The following is a 19,346-nucleotide window of genomic DNA, read 5'->3' on the forward strand; positions in this document are numbered from 1 at the left end:
AGCGTCCTAGAAATGGAATCACTGGGTCAGAGAATAGGAACTTCAAGGCTGTGCTGCCAAACAGCTTTCCAAAAATGTAGCATTTCACGGCCCGCCATCAGGCATACGGAAGGCCTGAGACCCAGCTGAGATGTGGTGCCCACACTGGTGGCTCGGTGCGTTTTAGGGGTGTAAGCTCTGGTCCCTGGTATTTCTCCTAGCTTTGGTGGCCCGCCTAGAACCACCTGTTTTGTGTGCTCTGGGTGTGACGGGAAGATGACCTTCATTCTCCAGATGGCATCTGGAAAGATGAGCTCTGCGAGCCCACAGACCCATGCAGACACCAGGGAGAGCACCTTAAGCTCAACAGGTATTCTAACAAGCTCCTCAAAAGGTCTTTTTTTTTTTTTAATGTTTTATTTTATTTTTGAGACAGAGAGAGACACAGCATGAGCGGGGGAGGGTTAGAGAGAGAGGGAGACACAGAATCCGAAGAAGGCTCCAGGCTCTGAGCTATCAGCACAGAGCCGGACGCGGGGCTCGAACTCACAGACGGTGAGATCGTGACCTGAGCCGAAGTCGGAAGCTCAACCGACTGAGCCACCCAGGCGCCCCATCAAAAGGTCTTTTGACCAATGTACGTTTTGGTAAAAGTACATGCCCGGAAATGGAAGCAGGTAGGGAGAAAGTTGAGGCTGACGCGACCCACATGAAAGTGTTCCTGGGAGCTGTAGCTCCAAAGCACGCTCCTTGGACTATTGGTTCCCAAACTGGCAGGCTGCATCAGAATTACGTGGAGCACTTGCTAAGGAGACAGATTCCTGGGCCCATCCTGGGTCTAGCCAATCAGAATCTCCAGGTATGCGGCCTGGCAATCTGCATATCCCCCCCCCCCCAGGTTTCAAACCCCTGCCTTAGCACACTGGCCCCTGAGGTGTTTACCGAGGCCACTTATGCCGGAGGAAGGACGATTCAGCACAGCGAAACAGGATTATTGGTCAGGACTCTCCTTTGGTTACGGGTTATAGAAACCTAACGCGAACTAGTTTTTGGGTCGCCACACTCCGACTCTAGAGGCAGCGGTAACACCCAGTGTAACCTCATCCGGGCACTCACACCTCCTCCAGAGGGTGTCCTTCTTCCGGGGCCTCACTTGCCTCCGTGTTGCCTTTCTTCTCAGGGGGTCCCTTGGCCCATGTTCAGCATGCACAACCCCAGAGCCCTGGTGACTACCCCCAGCCTCCTGGCCACTGTCCTCGGGCAGGTGCTGCTCGGGTTGGCCAGGCCTGTATACTCCCTGCACCTGGAATCAGAGGCAGGGTCAGCCACCTTGACCATGAGGATTCTGGGGCAGGAGGAGTGGTCTCCAAGTGGAATTCTGCATAGAAAAAAAAAAATGGGTCCATTATTCTGAGGCGCTAAAAGTTTACTGAAGGGGCACGTGGGTGGCTCAGTCAGTTAAGCGTCCGAGTCTTGATCTTGGCTCAGGTTGAGATCTCACGGTTCATGAGTTTAAGCCCCATATTGGGCTCCGTGCTGACAGCGTGGAACCTCCTTTGGATTCTCTCTCTCCTCCTCTCTGTCCCTCCCCCACTTGTGCGTGAGCTGGCTCTCTCTCTCTCAAAATAAATAAATAAACATTAAAGGACAATAAAAAATAAAAGTTTATTGGACACTGGGAGTCTTGAAGTGAGGTGTATGCATGCAGGATAGCACCCCCCAAATGGACTGATTGTGGAAACCTGTCTCAGTTCAGTCTGGAAATATTGCCTTTGACTTCTCACTCAGGCTCTACTCCCTCTGCGTTTCATCTTCTCTATTGTATCTATGGTTCATCTTCTTTTTTTAGCCAAACATTTATCTTAAGCTAATACCCATCTTCTCGAGGGATTGGCTGGCATAATGCCTAGTACTTCCAGACTGAGGAGGAGGGAAAAGCAGATGTTGTAGGAAGGGCAGGGACGCAGAACCTGGCTGACCTACTGGCTCCCTTGGCAAGTCATTTCCACTATAGTCTGAGTTCCTGCGTCCCCATCTGTCAGATGAGGCTGGAAGCAGCTCTGACCTCGTATGTCATCACGAGGACCTGAGGACAGGAGTCCAAGGAGCGCCCCCCCCCCATCCAGTGTGACACAGAATAGGTGCTTACTCAGACCCTCTTCTTACTTCAGTATTTCCTGTCAAAATGGTGTGTTCTTTTTGTTTTTTTTTTAATGTTTATTTATTCTTGAGAGAGAGACAGAGCATGAGCAGGGGAAGGACAGAGAGAGGGAGTCACAGAATCTGAAGCAGGCTCCAGGCTCCGAGCTGTCAGCACAGAGGGTGACACGGGGCTCGAACTCACAAACTGTGAGATCATGACCCGAGTGGAAGTCAGACGCTCAACTGAGCCGGGCGCCCTGAAACGGTGTGCTCTTTTTAAGAGGTTGATGCGATTGCCCCCTCTTTACTTATTTTTAACTCTTTATTTTGGAAAATTCCAAACATGGACAAAAGCAGACAAAATAGTGTAATAAACTGTTGTGTACCCATCAGTCACCTTCAACAATTATCAACTCCTATTACATTCAGACCCCCCAACTTCCTCTCCACCTGTGGCCTATTCTGAAGCAGGTTCCAGGCACTCCTACCTCACAGAGAGGCCTCTGGAACTGAGGTGTCCCTTACTCAGTCGTCCAGCTGGGGAGAGGGTCCTTCCTCTCCCACTCCCCCACCCCCAGTGGGTGTCTCCAGCTCACGGTCACTTATGTCCTGTAGGCAAGCATTCCGGTGCCTCTCTGAAGGTCGCAGATCCAAGCCGTCCTACTTGGGACGTAGCACCCGATAGCTGCTGGGAGCCCAGGCTCCCATGTCAGGGGCTCTGGGGCGAAGAGTTGGTCGAGTTCCTGGATCTCTCCTGAGTCTCTGTCTCGAGTGTAAAACTGGGACAGTAGTGGCGCCCACCTCCCAGAATGACGGACGATTAAATGAGCATCTATGTAGCGCAGGACGTGGCACATGTTAAGTCTTCGGAAAATACCATCCAGTATTACTGTCTTCATCCTCAAGTCCTCATCTCTGGACGTGTGATTGTGAAAGGCCTGTAGACGAACACTCCTCCGACCGTGTGGTTCTTTGCTCGCAATTTCCTTTCTAAAACCAGTTCGTTGTTTCCTTGACTCATCTGGTAAGGGCACTTTGCCAAGTGACTGAAAGTCATCAAACTGATGGCAGGCTTCTCATTCAGGACTTTCTTTGCTTTTTTTTTTTTAAGGGCTTTCTTTTTCTTTTCTTTCCTTCTTTCTCTTTCTTTTCTTTCCTTCTTTCTCTTTCTTTTCTTTCTTTCTTCCTTCCTTCCTTCCTTCCTTCCTTCCTTCCTTCCTCTTCACCCAGTGTGGGGCTTGAACTCACGACCCTGAAATCAAGAGTTGCAGGCTCTACCGACTGAACCAGCCAGCCACTCCTTTCAGGATTCTCGATTTTCAGCCCTGAGCTTATATAAGCGTGTCCTCCTCCTCTGCAGTCGTGCCTGGTTAGTGAGGGAATTCTGGGCGTTTAGCCTTAGTGACCATCACTCACCGGCCACATGAACTGCTACAGACAGAGGGTAGACACAGAGTGACCAGCCTTTCCCTGCTTCCTGCAGAAGCAAGGACGGGCAGTCACTAAGGCATACTCAGTTACCTGGTCATTGGCAAAATGTAATAGAGCCTAACAGCCTCTCCATGTCTCGTTGATGAGTAAAAGGTACCCAGAAAAAAAATGTCAGTCTTCAACAAATGTCGTAAAGTGACATTGAGCATTAGTTACAAACATAAATGGAAATAAAAATGGTGATTGCAAGGTTTTCAATGGCTGTTGTATACATCTCTCCCGCTGTTAAAAAGGAGACTTTCAGTGCCCCGCTCGAATGCCTTCATTAATCCCTTGGACTCCAGGGTTTTTAATCCACCTAAAAGAAAAATACACTCACTCTTTGGCGATGTTCTCTGAAGACCCCCGATCCAGATGTGGCCATGTGAGTGTGCAAACTTTGCTAGCTGATGAGTCAGTTCATGTCTGAAGCTGCACAGGGAGAGCTTTTTGGTCTCTTGTTTTCACATTGGATTTATAGCGGTTTCAATAAAAATGTTTTCAGGGCTTTGAAACTTTTAAATCCAGGCTTTGTCGTGGTTAATGAAACATTTCCTATTGAGATGCAGCTGTTCCCCCTCCCCCGAGAAGTTGCACGAAGAAGTCTGCCCAGCTAAACTTGGTTACATAAAAGACTCAGTCACAGAGATTCAGCCTTCCCGCCCCAACCAAAGCTATACATTATTTATATTTTTCTTACGTCATTTTAACTGGCTTGGGGATTTCACTCTAGTCAGTGTGGTAAATTGAAGCCAAATTACACAAGAATATAACCCTCCCCAAAGAATCCCTAACCACTCCCATCCTTTACAGATCGCTGTACCTGGGCATAACACAGCCAAAGTCATTGGGCTGGGCTGCTCTTACAGATTTTTTTTTTTTTTTTTTTTGAGAGAGACAGACAGAGACAGACAGAGCACAAGTGGGGGAGGGGCAGACAGAGAGGGAGACACAGAACCTGAAGCAAGCTCCGGGGCTCGAACCCACAAACCGTGAGATCGTGATCTAAGCCAAAGTCGGACACCCAACCGACTAAGCCGCCCAGGAGCCCCATACATCTTCATTTTTTAAATGAAAGATTTACACTGTTCATAGTGTTACAGAAGGAACCAAAACTTACGTGTCATTGTTTCCTATAGCTGAGCTCACATAAGACAGAGTTTCATCTTCTATCTGTAGAAGTTTTCTTTTCCTCCAGGACTTTGGAGTATCATGTTGGGGCAGGGCCCACCTGTCACATGTGTTCCCTGGTTACTGGTGGCTACGTTTCTATTTAGCTTGCAGAGCGGTGTTTAACCCTGGTAGGTTTTCGCAGTGAATTAACAGTAGTATAACCACTTAGTTCGATAAATGTAAGGCCAACCCTGGCAGAGACGTCTGTTTGTGACTGGCAAGTGCTCACATGATAAATAGACACTCAGAGAATATTGGTCAGACGAGTGAGTGAATGAATGAATGAATGACGGACGCTCTTTGGTCATATGTGGCTGCAAAGACAACAAGGAAAATAGAATCCTGGCCATTATTATTTGATCTCAGAGTAGTTAATAGTAGCCCTGAAGTATTCGGTATATTCAACAACAGCACTTAAGTGTTGTTTAGGAGTGTCTAGAGAAGAAATAAATAATCGTCTAACTTTTGATTTTGTATTTCCTTTTTTAAAGTTTTAATTTATTTATTTTGAGAGAGACAGAGATAGTATGAGTAGGGGAGGGGCAGAGAGAGAAGGAAAGAGAGAGAACCCCAAGCAGGCTCCACACTGTCAGCACAGAGCCCGATGTGGAGCCCGAACCCACGAACCGCGAGACCATGACCTGAGCCGAAACCAAGAGTCGGACGCTTAACTGACTGAGCCATCCAGGCGCCCCAACAATTGTTTAACTTTTTACCTGTCTTTGGACCCACCCAATCTACTTTTAGGAGCGTGTCCTCCAGAAAAACTCACACAAATGTGAGTGATGTGCATATGAAAGGACAATTGTTTATTTTCCTGATGATGAAACGTTAAAACAACCCTAATGTCTCTTGATAAGAGATGGGATAAATAAACTAGGCAGACCTACGCTTAGCAGTCCTTAAAAAGTGAAACTGACCTACATTTCTTGACTCAAAGAATGTTCAGGTTTTGTTATTTAAATGGAAAAGGGCAGTGGCGCTGGGGTGGCCTTGTTAAGCATTAAGCGTCTGACTTTGGCTCAGGTCATGATCTCATGGTCTGTGGTTTCGAGCCCCGCGTCGGGATCTGTGCTGACCGCTCAGGGCCTGGAGCCTGCTTCTGAGTCTGTGTCTCCCTCTCTCTCTGCCCCTCCCCCGCTCATGTACACACACTCTCTCTCTCTCTTTCTCTCTCTCTCTCTCAAAAATAAATAAACATTAAAAAATTTTAAACGGAAAAGGGCAAAACAGTATGTAAAGCATAATCTCATCTCATTAATGATAATTTATATATTTGTACACACCTAGCAAAACTCTGAAAGAACATGCTCCAAACGCTCAATGACATTGATTTCTGAGGGCTGGGATCTGGGAGAACTTTTACTTCCTACTCTGTACATATAACCCCATGTCCACAGAGGCCCCTGGTACCAGCTGGAACCTGGCTCTGGTTCCAGAGTTTTGGGGCTACCCTGGGGGTGGGGGGGGCGTCCACGTGTGTGTGTGCAGACTCTGTCTAGCCCACATCATTCCAGACCTGATACTCTCAGCTCTTTCCTTGGTTTCCACAAAAACACAAAGCCCACACACACAAGACAACTTTCTTGAAAATTTGGGCATCGTCAGAAAGAGTCACACGTAAGCACATTTCACAGCAATTTACCTGAAACTGCCTTGAGACCTTCTTCCCAGTCCTGACGAGGACCCGGACAGGGGCTTCCTTGCTGGCCTTTACCCCATGCTGAATTCCGTGCTCTGTTCCCCCTCTTTCCTGGTGCGCCCCCAGGAACTCCACGTTCTCCCTCTGCCAGCCGTGGCAGTTGGGCTCTTAGCTGGTTTCCAAACCTGCAATATAAGCCCATCTCAAGGGTCTATAAATGAAGAAACTTCCCATTTAGTGGCTTGTACCCTCCTCAGAAGACAGTTGTGGTTATATATGGGGTGGGGGCGGGGACTCATACACTTCTGTAGTATTCTAATTTATTCTAATTTTTCTTAGCTGCAAGCATGTAGCTTGTGTTGCTTTTGTATCTAGAACAAAACCCAGAAAGATAAACAAACAAATCCTCCCAAAGCCGTTTGTGCTAATCTTGTGGCTAAACCATGGTCCCAGCTGGGATGGAGGGACTGTGGCCAAGCAGCACAGCCTTCCCCATACAAGGAGGAGAAATCTGAGCCAGTGGTCATGGGCACAATTTCTGCTCTGATAAAGACCCCAGTGGGAATTTGGTGATTTGCGCTTTGAAAAGAAGCCGTCACTGTGTTAGATTTGCTCTGAAGCCGGAATGTCAGGAGCTGTTTCCCATGGCCCACTGTTGTGGGGAGGCCTTCCCGGTCAGCTGAGTCCCTACACCAGCGAGCAGGGTGTCTCCCCTTCAGAGAGATGAGGGCAAGACAAAATGATTTCTATTGTTCACACTTTAATGCATTTAAAGAAGGAAATCCTGAAATGCCACGCAGCCACCAAGAAAGAATGGAGGTGACCATAATACCGTAATAACACCAGCAACAGCACCAACCAGGCTCTTCTCTCTGGGGCTCTCACCCTGTGCCAGGTTCGGGGCTAACCCCACCGTCCTTCAGTCCTCCCTCCCACAGCAGGGAGATGCTTTCATTGTCTCAGTGTCACAGATGGGGAAGTGAGGCTTAGGGAGGCGAGGGAGCTTTCCCAGTCACAGCTGTTTCTACACATGTGCTGTAGTGCAAACAAGGAAGAAACCCTAAAAGCTGGGACATCAAACACTGGCTATTGCTGAGAGATGGGGAATTATAGGGCACTTCATTTCCCTATCTCCATTGCTTAAATTTTTTATAACAAGCATATTCTATCTTTACTGGTTTTATGATTAGAACAGGTTAGAACATAGTGATGGTAGAAAATATATTAAAAAAAAATACTTTGTTACTTGCCTTTGCCATGGCTTCACCTCGTATTATTTTTCTTTCTTTTTTTTTTTTAAGATTTTTAAAAATGTTTATTTATTTTGAGAGAGAGAGAGAGAGAGAGAGTAGGGGAGGGGCAGAGAGAGGAGAAGAGGAATCCCAAGCAGGCTCCGCGCCATCAGCTCAGAGCCCAACATGGGGCTCGGTCCCACAGACTGTGAGATCATGGTCCGAGCTGAAATCAAGAGTCAGACACCCAACCAACTGAGCCACCTAGGCGCCCGTATTTTTCTTTCCTTTTAACAACTTTATTGAGATATATCACATACCATACAATTCGTGCATTTAAAGTGTACAATTCAGGGGCTTTTAGTTTGTTCACAGAGTTGTGCAACCATCACCACCATCTAATCCCACAGCATGTTTATCACCCTAAAAAGAAACCTCATACCCATCAGCACACTTAATGCAGTGACCCGTGAATAGTCACTCTGCCCCCCCCCCCACCCCATCGTCAGCTCCTGGCACCCACCAATCTCCTTCCTGTCCCTATGGGTTTGTCTGTTCTGGATGTTTCATATCAGTGGAATCATACTATGTGGTCTTCTGTGACTGGCTTCTTTCACTGAGCATCATGTTTTCAGGGTTCACCCATGTGGTAACAGGTGTCTGCATTTCACTCCTTTTTATAACTGATTAATATTCTGTTCGTTCTTATGGATGTGCCACATTTTATTTTTGCACTCATCAAATGATGGGCATTTGGTTGTTTCCATGTTTTGGCTGTTACGCATAATACTGCTATGAATATTTGTGCACAAGGTTTTGTGTAGAGCTATGTTTTATTTTCTCTCGCGTACGTCCCTAGGAGCAGAATTGCTGTGCCAATAACCCTATGTTTGAGGACTGCCAGATTGGTTTCCATCTATGCTATTTCTTGACTGGAACCAGGACCTATCCCCTGTTTCTGGGCACAGCTACAAGGAAGCAGGACTTTGAAGAGCTGTGAGCGCTTAACTGACAAGCCCTCACTGTAGGTTTGGGATGAGCTGGAGAAAGTGTCATCTAGATTGGAAAGCCTTTAAAACCATTTCCTGGAGTCAGTGCCCGGAAGTGTTTGACACCTGGGCTCCGATGAGGGGCTGAGTGAAGGTCACCACCATAGAGGGCCCTGGAATGGGTGGTGTTCTCATTTCTGGGTCACCTCACCCCAGACAGCAGGGAGACAGAGTGGTGGCCGCGCACCAAGGGCTGGCCTGGGACTGCATCCAGTGGGTGTGGCATGTCCTACTCCTGGAGAAAGGCAGCTGTCGTCCAAATATAGTTCCTGGAGGAAGCGGGGGGCAGCTGTGAGTCACGGAGCAATTCATAAATAGCAGGAGTGTCTCCAGATGTGACTGTGCAGTGAGGCTGCCCAGCCCTGAACTCTACTCCTCTGCGCCCCTCCTTCCCTGCCCAGGGCAGTGTGGAAGCACTCGAAGGGGTCCCGGGAGAGGAGAAGACGTGCGCTGTGATGAGACAGGCTCCTCACCTGCAGAGGAGGTTCTAGAGAGCACCCTGCGTCGGGAGGCAGGCGCGTGGAGCAGGGAGAGTCCTCCCAGCCTGCGAGCCTATAAAACCAGCACAAAAGACACGGACCCACACCGGGAGCCCGCTTGTACAGTGAGGAAGGCCTCGGTTCTAATGTATTATGTTCCTCACCGCCTAACGGGGAGGTTAGAAAGCATAATTTATAAAACACGATGCTGAAACAAGATTCTAAGATCTCTTGCGTGTCTCTTCACAGGGCCCAGACCGGTGCTTGGCACCTAGCAGGTGCTTAATAGATATTTGCTGACCATAAAGTCCTAGAGTGTAGGGCTATCCTGGAATAATTAAGTGTCTTGCCTTTCGTTCACCTAGCACTAAACCAAATGCTCGGTAACTTCTAGTAAATTGCACTAACAAGAGCAGTAACTAAGTGGTTATTCTAAATAAGCCTTTTGTATATTTTAATTTTTTTAATGTTTATTTTTGAGAGACACAGGGAGAGGGAGAGCAAGCATGCAAGCAGGGGAAGGGCAGAGAGAGAGAGAGAGAGAGGGAGACAGAATCCAAAGCAGGCTCCAGGCTCTGAGCTGTCAGCACAGAGCCCGACACGGGGCTCGAACTTACAAACCGCAAGAGATCATGACCTGAGTTGAAGTCAAGACGCTGAACCGACTGAGCCACCCAGGCGCCCCAGCCTTTGGTATATTTTAAGAAAAATTTTCCCATGACCTCACTTGTGCCTGCATTGTTTGTTTTGTTTTGTTTCCTTTTCTTTCTTATTTCTCTGGTCCCTACAACTGCCAGGCTCTGAAGCTGCTGAGGAAATAGACACGAAAGTGATCGCTACAGCTTAATGGAGGAGACAGGTGTGGGCCCAAAGCAAGAACAAGTTCACAGCTGCCGGCCACCACTCCTCTCCAGTGAAAATCACAAGGCTTTTTGGCAGGAGTATCACCTCTGCAGAAGCGATGTGGTCTAAGAGCAGTGGTTCTCCATGATGTGGCCCCCAGACCAGGGGCATTGGCATCACCTGGAGACCTATAAGAAATGCACATTCTCAGCTGCCCCCCTCCCCCTCCATCCCAGACCCACTGAATCAGTCTGGGGGCGGGACCAGCCATCTGTTTTAATAAGCCCTCCTGGTCATTTTGACCCCCGACAAAGTTGAGAACCCCTGCCTTAAAGCCATGCTTCTCAACCCTGGCCATACATTCAGATCCCCTGAGGAGCTTTTATAAAATATGACTGCTCATACTCTACCCCAGACGAATTCAGTTAGGATCTCTGGGAACAGGGCCTGGGGCTCAGAATGTTTAAAGCTCCCCGAGTGACCCAAATGAAACACTGCCTTAGTGGAGGGAGGGCCGGCGTGAGAATGCCAACAAAGGGCTGGCTGAAGCCAAGCAGAGGCAGGGCAGCAGGGTCGGCTTCACACCGGAGCGTAGGGAAGGCTCTAGTCCATCTCCAAGGCTCCTCTCCCAAGCGTGAACTTTGTTTAGACATGCCTTTTCAACCAACACTTGCAAAGGAGGCTCAGGAAAGAAATGTCAATGATGCCGAAGCTGCCAACTTTGTTTTTCGAGTTGTGATTCTTTCTTTCTTCTTCTTCTTCTTTTCAATGTTTATTTTTGAGAGGGAGAGAGAGAGAGTGCGGGAGGGGCAGAGAGAGAGGGAGACACAGAATCCGAAGCAGGCTCCAGGCTCTGAGCTGGCAGCACAGAGCCCGACGGGGGGTTTGAACCCACGAACTGTAAGACCATGACCTGAGCCACAGTCAGGTGCCCAACTGACTGAGCCACCCAGGCGCCCCATCGAGCTATGATTCTTGATCAGTCATATGGGAAAAGAGAGTAAGAGGTGAATCACCTACTCAATGGTTTGTGCTGAGAATGTTCCCTGAAATCTTTGGAACGCTCTGGGTATGAGTAACTCCCACTTTTGAGTTCCTTTTTGGTATCTTTGGGTTAGCCTTATAGTTCTGAATTGAGTTAAATCATTATGTTACATTTATAATTTGTATATATCGTTTATATTATTTATGTAATTATAAATTATACATATAATTTATAATTTAATTATAATATACTTTATAATTTATAGCTATAAATTATAATTTATATTATAATTATATGTATTGTAATTAGCAAAGGCGTAGAAAGTATAATAATCATAAGAATAGTTACTGCCTGTTGAGAGCTTACTGTGTATTAGGCATTATGTTTAGCACCTTAAATATATTGTTGCAATAAACTTCAAAACTCCTTTACCCCCTTTTCCAAGATAAGGAAGTTGAGAAGGTCACATAGAAAATTGGAGCACCAGAATTTAGGAACCTAGGTCTATCATCAAAGGTCATACTTCTAGCCCTAGTCTCTACTCAGAGTAGAGACTCATAGTAAATAGTAGCACATGTTTATAATAATACTACTAAAATTACACAGTACAAAGTATAAATAATATGATGGTGGATAATGTTTTATGTATAACTAAAATTATACATAATTTAACTTGCAACTGTACGTAATATAAACTCAATAAATATTCCATAGGAAGATGTTACAATTTAAAGCTACTTACATAGTATTGATTGTAATTCATGTGTATCTGTAACCAATGATATTATGTCTAAGGATCATTCCTGGAATGTTGCATTGAAAATATATGGCTTCTTTGAAAATACTAGGTGAGGGGCACCTGGGTGGCTCAGTCGGTTAAGCGTCCGACTTTGGCTCAGGTCACGATCTCGCAGTCCGTGGGTTCGAGCCCCGCGTCGGGCTCTGGGCTGATGGCTCAGAGCCTGGAGCCTGCTTCCGATTCCGTGTCTCCCTCTCTCTCTGCCCCTCCCCTGTTCGTGCTCTGCCTCTCTCTGTCTCAAAAATAAATAAACGTTATAAAAAAAATTAAAAAAGAAAATACTAGGTGATTACTCAGATACAGTGTTAAAGGGGGGGAAAGCAGGATCCATAATTATATACATATAAGAATTTTGCAAAACATATACATATATATTTTATACCTATGGGGGAAAAATGGAAAGTGCCTCAGATCTTTCACAGAAATTATGGTTGGATGGTTGGACTGCAAAAGATTTTTATTTTCTTATTGATAGTTGGGGCCAGACCAAGACATGAGGGTGCCCCAGACAGTCTGATATTTGGTGTTTCTTCAAACTGGTGCTCTTCTGATTTTTTTTCTATGTAATTTATTGGACAGGGAGAAATTGGTTACCTATTGATAAATATTGTGTACAAGTATAGATTCAATTCCTGATTCATTCCTACAGACGAAAGCAGAGTTCATGTTCTGGAAAAAAAAAATTATTTCCTACTTTTCTGTGGCTCTTATTCTCTCTCTTTGTAAAATTCCAAGCCCTACAACTTGTTAGGACACATATTAGTTTAAAATGTAGATAGGGGCACCTGGGTGGCTTAGTCGGTTAAGCGTCCGACTTTGGCTCAGGTCATGATCTCACAGTCTGTGAGTTCGAGCCCCGCGTCGGGCTCTGTGCTGACAGCTCGGAGCCTGGTGCCCATTTCAGATTCTGTGTCTCCCTCTCTCTCTGCCCCTCCCCTGTTCATGCTCTGTCTCTCTGTCTCAAAAATAAATAAACGTTAAAAAAAATTTTTTTTTAAATAAAATGTAGATATTAAAGGGGCACCTGTGTGGCTCAGTTGGTTAAGCATCCAACTTCAGCTCAGGTCATGATCTCAAAGTCCATGGGCTCAAGCCCCAAGTCACGCTCTGTGCTGACAACTCAGAGCCTGGAGCCTGCTTTGGATTCTGTGTCTCCCTCTTTCTCTCTGCCCTTCCTCTGCTCGTGCTCTGTCTCTGTCTCTCTCAAAAATAAATAAACGTTAAAAAATTTTTTAATGTAGATATTAAAATAAATTACTCGTTTCTAGCCCTTTGCCAGGTATAATTTGGGTTTTTGAATTTCAGCCACCTGCAATGTGCATGGTACAAAAATACTGCACAGAGAGAGATGGATGGCAGTGAGGAGTGGTTTTATTTGTTTTTATATTTCTCCCTGTCTTTTGTTCTGGCAGTTACATAAGGAGACCCATGTGGAGACCACATTAATGGTCACCACATTTCTGTTTGAATCCACAGACATGACAGCACTCTTTGTCATCCTAGAAAATTTGGAAAATACACAATGAATTTCCAAATCAGAAAGCAGTCCTCATAGAATGAATTGGGACGCGTTCCCTTTTCTCCTGTTTTTTTGGGGGAGAGTTTGTGGAAAATTGGTATTTTAAAAAAATATTTGGTAGAATTCACCAGGGAAGCCTTCTGGTCCTTGGCTTTTCTTTGTGGAAGTTTTAAATCTCTTTACTTGTTATAGGTCTGTTCAGAGTTTCTATTTCTTCTTGAGTCAGTTTTGGTCATTTGTGTCTTTCTACAAATGTGTTCATTTCATCTAAGTTATCTCATTATAACATCATCAGTTACAGATATATAGAAATGAACTATAAATGAACATGCTGTTCATACTTTTTATTTCTGAGAGGTTGGTACTAATGTTCTCTCAGTTCTGATATTAGTAATTTGAGTCTTTTCTCTTTTTTTCTTGGTTATTCTAGCTAAAGATTGATCAGTTTTGTTGATCTTTTCAATGAATGGTTGCTTCTTAGGTATTCACTTTTTAATTATACCCCATAAGTTACATACAGTCTTTTGTATATATAAAAATGGAAAAGAGAAAAAGGAAAAACATGGTGAAAAACTGAAATCATGGTGCAGCTAATTGTATTAAGAAATTTATTAGGGCCATTGGTCCTATATTTGAGTTTCATGTTGAATTATTTGCTTATTCCTTTTTTTAAGGTTTATTTATTTTGAGAGAGAGAGAGAGAGAGCAAGCTGGGGAGGGGCAGAGAGAGAGGGAGACCGAGAATCCCAAGCAGGCTGTGCGCTGTCAGCGTGGAGCCCCAGGCAGGGCTCGATCCCGCAAACTGAGATCGTGACCTGAGCCAAAATCAAGAGTCGTACGCTTAACTAACTGAGCCACCCAGGCGCCCCTGCTTATTCTTATGAGCTAATTTCCAAATCCGTGAGGATTCTACCTTCTGAACGAAACTAACATCTGTCTCACAAAGCGAGAAAGAGGTGATAATAATGTAGCCATGTTAATAGTATTGAAAAACTGACCACTGTATTAGTGTTGCTGCAACAAAACATCACCAACCGGGTGGCTTAAACCAACGGAAACTTATTCTCCCACAGAATAAAGCCAGCTGTCAGCAGGGCCACATTCTCTGTGAAACCTTTAGGGGAGAACCCTTCCTCCCTCACTTCTTCTGGCTTCTGGTGGTTACCAGCAGCCCTGGGCTTGAACCACATCTTTCCACTCTCTGTTTCCATCATCACATGGCCATCCCCTCCCTGTGTGTCCCTCTCCTCTTCTTACAAGGACACCATTCACAATGGACTAAAGACCCGTCCCACTCCAGTATGATCTCATCTTAACTAATTGCATCTGCCACGGCCCTTTTTCTAAATGAGGTCACAGTCTGAGGTCCTGGGGGTTAGGACTTCAACATCTCTTTCTTGGGGGTATAATCAACCCTTAACAGATATGTTTTCAACTAACTGTAAACATTTGTCTGTTACTGTTCAATTTTTAGAAGTATATCAAAGTGTCTTTTCTGCTAACCATGGTCTTTTTTTTTTTTTTCCAATCTCTTCCCTAGATTGAAGATATGTTTAACGAAATCAGATTTAGTGAGTATGTGGACACTGGAAAGCTAGTTGACAAAATCAACTTACCAGATTTCTTCAAAGTTTACCTTAATCACAGACCACCTTTTGGGAACACCATGCGTGGCATTCAGCATAGCTTTGACATCCTTGGTTTTACCAATTCAAAAGGAGAGAAGGTTATACGAAGAGAAGATTTCCTAAAACTGCTTCTAACGAAAGGTAAATCCATAAATAGGGAATATCTTGTCCCATTCTTGGGCCATTTCCACTGGAGAGAACTGTGTTTGGGGAGGCAGACCCCTGGCATCTTTTTTTTTTTTTTTAACGTTTATTTATTTATTTATTTGTTTATTTTTAGAGACAGAGACAGAGCACTAGTTGGGGAGGGGCAGAGAGAGAGGGAGACACAGAATCTGAAGCAGGCTCCAGGCTCTGAGCTGTCAACACAGAGCCCGATGCGGGGCTCGCACCCATGAACTGTGAGATCATGACCTGAGCTGAAGTCAGATGCTTAACTGACTGCGCCACCCAGGTGCCCCTCTTTTTTTTTTTTTTAATGTTTATTTATTTTTAAGAGAGAGAGAGACAGTGTGTGAGTGGGGGAGGTGTAGAGAGTGAGGGAGACATGGAATCTGAAGCAGGCTCCAGGCTCTGAGCTGTCAGCACAGAGCCCCACATGGGGCTCGAACCCACAGGCCATGAGATCATGACCTGAGCTGAAGTCTGATGCTTAACTGAGCCACCCAGGTGCCTGGACCTCCTGGCATCTTTAATCAGACGGGGGCTTCAACCATGAGGGACGCCATCTACTGACCCACAGAGCTGGCAAACGCGGGGTGATGGGAAGGGCGCCATCCTGGGTCCCCTAAGACTCTGATTTGTGTTCCAACTTGCTGAACCTCTTGAGTCGGTGTTTATGAATGAAAGTGCTAGCCACCAATGTCACAGGGCTATTATGACACTGGGATGTGATTGTGAGATTAAAAACCACACCAGTGTAAGATTTTTCCTCTTTACCTGCTGTTTTCCTCAATATTTCATGTGAGGAAGTCAAGTAGGCTTTCTCTTCGGGTGACAGTCTCCTCTTCATCAAGCTGGTGGTTCTAGTGTGAGGGAACATGAAACGAAGCAGAGCACAGTCTTGATCATAAAGTTGTCTTTGGGGTGCCTGGGTGGCTCAGTCGGTTTCGGGTAAGTGTCTGACTCGGTTTCGGCTCAGGTCATGATCTTGTGGTTTCATGAGTTCGAGTCCTGCACTGGGCTCTGCGCTGGCAATGTGGAGCCTGCTTAGGAATCTCTCTCTCTCTCTCTCTCTCTCTCTCTCTCTGTCCCTCCCCCACTCATGCTGTCTTGTCTCTCTCAAAATAAATAAATTAACTAAAAAAAAAAAAAAAAGAAGAAAGTTGTCTTATTCTCTGTATGAGCAACACCAGTCTTAACACCGTGTAAGGAAGGATATGTCTAACACGGGACTCTATAGATTGTTTTTGTGTCTCAAGGAAAGGAAATCGTGGAATAATTCTCTTTTAAGACCTCAGGATGACGATGCTAAGCTCTGACATTATGCGGAGCCCCAAGGGTGGGAGCGGACGCTCTTTCGTTTTACGATACTCAGGTGAGCACATGACTGAGGAGGAGATGTGTGACTGCTTTGCTACGCTGTTTGGACTGAATCCCGAGGGGTGGAAATCCGAGCCCGCAGCCTCCTCCATCAAAGGTACCGTTCCTGACCCTGCCCGGGCTTGCAGCCGGAGCTCACTAATTTGTCGTAGACTTAAGCGTATTTCTCTCTCCTGACTGGTGCAAACCATCCTCCTTAATACCATGCCCACAACGAAGCAAGTCTGCCTGGGCCCCAGCGTGAGCAAGGAAGGACCAGTGAGCGCGGTCACGTTTGTTTGCCGTGCGCTGTCCATCCTGTGTCTTCTGGCCTTATTTCCGCCCTTTATTCCACCGACCGGTCTGCATCTTTTCGGCTTGGGTGCGTGCCTACTGGCCGCTGGGAGAAGATACAGCTTGGAAGGTGTTTCAGGAGACGTGTTGTCAGAGACTTGGAGAAGGACAGGGCTGCAAACAGGCACAAGCCCGGCTTCGAGCTGCTAGTGCTTGGAAGTTTTTAAAGCTCGTCCTCCTTTCCTGCCTAAGGATTGCTCACCTCCTTCTCTAGTCCCCCGGAGGGAGGAAAATGGACCCGAAGTTAGGCTGGGAACTTAAGCTCTGGAGGAACCAGTCTAAACAGCTCTCCCGGGCCCGCGGGGGTGTCTCCACTGCCAGGCCCAGGACGCTGCCCGATGCCCCTTGGTGGTCAAAGCCCGTCACCGGTACCGAGACTGGGGTCACGAGCAAAGACCCCCCCCCCCCCAGGCTTCCTTCTCCCTCTCCTGTTATTGCCCATCCCAGTGTCACATTAAACAGAGTTCTTGATCTCAGACAGTTCTAGACTCCAGTATCCAGGGGGTCGTTTCGAGCCTCCCAGCTCCCCTCCCCCATTCCCTGTGTCCTCAGGACATCAGACTGTAACTTACGCTGTGTTCCTAGATGTCTCCAAACAGTAAATCAACCATCCCGTGTGGTTTAAGGCTTTCCCATGAAGTTTGCAGAGATTTGGTGAGAGTGCTCCAAACCGACCCGGGGCTTTTGAAGGACTCCCAGACAAACCGGGACACAAAGTGCCTCTCACTTTTGTTCAGTATCGGTTCCTTGTATTTTTGGAACGTGCTTCTGAGTTAGAAACCTCATCATAATGAAGGCATTTGTTTTGTTTCCTTGTTCGGCTAGGTTCAGAAATCTGCTTTGAAGAACAACTTCCAGACGAAATCACTGCAGAAATATTCACGACTGACATTCTTGGCCTAACCATTTCACAAGATTTCACACAAGATCCTCTGGTCAGTGAAGTTGTAAGGAATGTTTGAGGCACAAAGGACTTTGTGTGTGCGGGTTCCCCCTCCCCCCCGAGAGGCACTGCTTCCCTGTATTTCCCTGCCCCCACCCTAATCTTTGGAACATTTAGACATTAAAAGGAAATTTCGGTTAAGCAATGGAATTCACAAAGTTGGACATTCCACTGTTTCTCAAACAGAAGAGTGGGTGGAGGCAAAAAACACACTGGCAGCTGGATGTGAATGGTGGCCGGAGAATGGTGGCTCTCTGCTCTGTCCAAGGCAGTGCTGCCTGAGCAGGGTTGAACAGGACAGGCAGGTGGCTGGTCCCTGGGGGGCAGAGAAGGGTTCCAGCTGCCGTAGGCCTTCCTAGGGACACGTGCGGCCTTATTCCCTCCCCCTCCCCGGACCCTTGGCATCATATGGTCTAATGGGGATCACCCCTGCCTGCTGTTTGACCGGCGGGGGGTTGCTGGGTGTTCTGGGCTCCTGAGAGTCCCCCCTCGTGCCTTCTCATCAGCAAAACAACTAAGCAGTTGTGTGCGGCCGTTATGGAGAGCTTCACTGGCCATGCCTAACCCCGGTGGCAACTGCCAGAGAGAATGCAAAAAAGCACCCCTGGGGCCCGGTGTGTGTGCAGCACCTGGACCAGAAACCCCCGGCCAGGCCTGCGGGGTGGGGGCAGAACTCGCCAACTGGAGTCTGTGAGCCTCCCCTCCCCCACACACCCCTGCCACAGGCCTGGGTGGTCGGCCGCCGCCTTACGCCCCCTCCACAGGGCTCCCAAGCACGTAGTAGGCACAAACGGGGCCCAGCTCCCCAGCTCGGGGGACATTTAGGACACGCTGCTAAGTTTTCAGCAGTGTTTTGACCTTGAGAATAGAGTATCATCATTGTGCAAACAGATGAAAGTTATGGTCTGATTTTAGAGATTTGTTATCAGTGATGAGTTCTCATTCAGACACAAGTGCCAGGTGTTATTCTGTACACACGCTGAGCCCATCGCACCCTCCCACCCAAACCGGGCCCTTCCCCAGAGGCGCTGGCACGTGAGATAACATCTCTGACCCCCTAAAGGCCCTTCTTGCTAAGGACCAGAGTGTGTGCAAGAGAAGTAAACGGCAGTAGCTTCGTCCTTCATGCACTGAGCCCTCCCTGCTGCGTGGGGGTCCTCTTGGAGACGTGGCCTCAGTGAGTCTTTGGAACGCCTGGGAACATAGAACAGAACCATCTACCCCAAACCCGGCTGCGTCACCGTGACCTTGGGACGGGCGGCGTGGGCCAGGGTCCCGCAGGCACCTTCTCGTCAGGTTGTGTGGCCAGGGCTTTGCAACCTGGTTTACATTTTGTTCTTTAAAAAAAAAAAAAAAGGCGAAATAAAACAAGACAGAAGAAAAAACCAAACATGCTTTATGAATCAATTTTGCAGCTGCTAAGGGCTTAGGAGACATATTACCAAGCCAGTTAAAAAGTTCCTGGGGACATTTTAGGGAACAGGAAACTCTCAGATGACTGTTCTCTTCAAAAAAATTACTCAGAATGGGATGCTGTCCGGACACCAGCCAGGGCTTCTTTCATTAAATCCGGCACACTGATTTTGTT

General features: G+C 46.8%; 1 protein-coding gene across 3 annotated transcripts in view; it reads left to right on the plus strand.

The window, feature by feature from the left end:
• Positions 1 to 19,129, plus strand: part of CFAP251 (cilia and flagella associated protein 251) — a 67,387-nt gene extending 48,258 nt beyond the window's left edge. For 2 of the 3 annotated variants that reach the window (XM_049619389.1, XM_049619391.1), the window contains 3 exons: positions 14,853 to 15,081; positions 16,478 to 16,579; positions 17,641 to 19,129. In XM_049619389.1, coding sequence (XP_049475346.1) covers positions 14,853 to 15,081; positions 16,478 to 16,579; positions 17,641 to 17,777 — 468 coding nt within the window. In that variant the 3' untranslated portion in view covers positions 17,778 to 19,129. The remainder of the gene's footprint in view (positions 1 to 14,852; positions 15,082 to 16,477; positions 16,580 to 17,640) is intronic. The other variant, XM_049619390.1, reaches the window with a different exon arrangement.
• Positions 19,130 to 19,346: the final 217 nt, after the last annotated feature.

The sequence above is a fragment of the Panthera uncia genome (genome assembly GCF_023721935.1).
Source record: "Panthera uncia isolate 11264 chromosome D3 unlocalized genomic scaffold, Puncia_PCG_1.0 HiC_scaffold_8, whole genome shotgun sequence".
Taxonomy (NCBI): domain Eukaryota; kingdom Metazoa; phylum Chordata; class Mammalia; order Carnivora; family Felidae; genus Panthera; species Panthera uncia.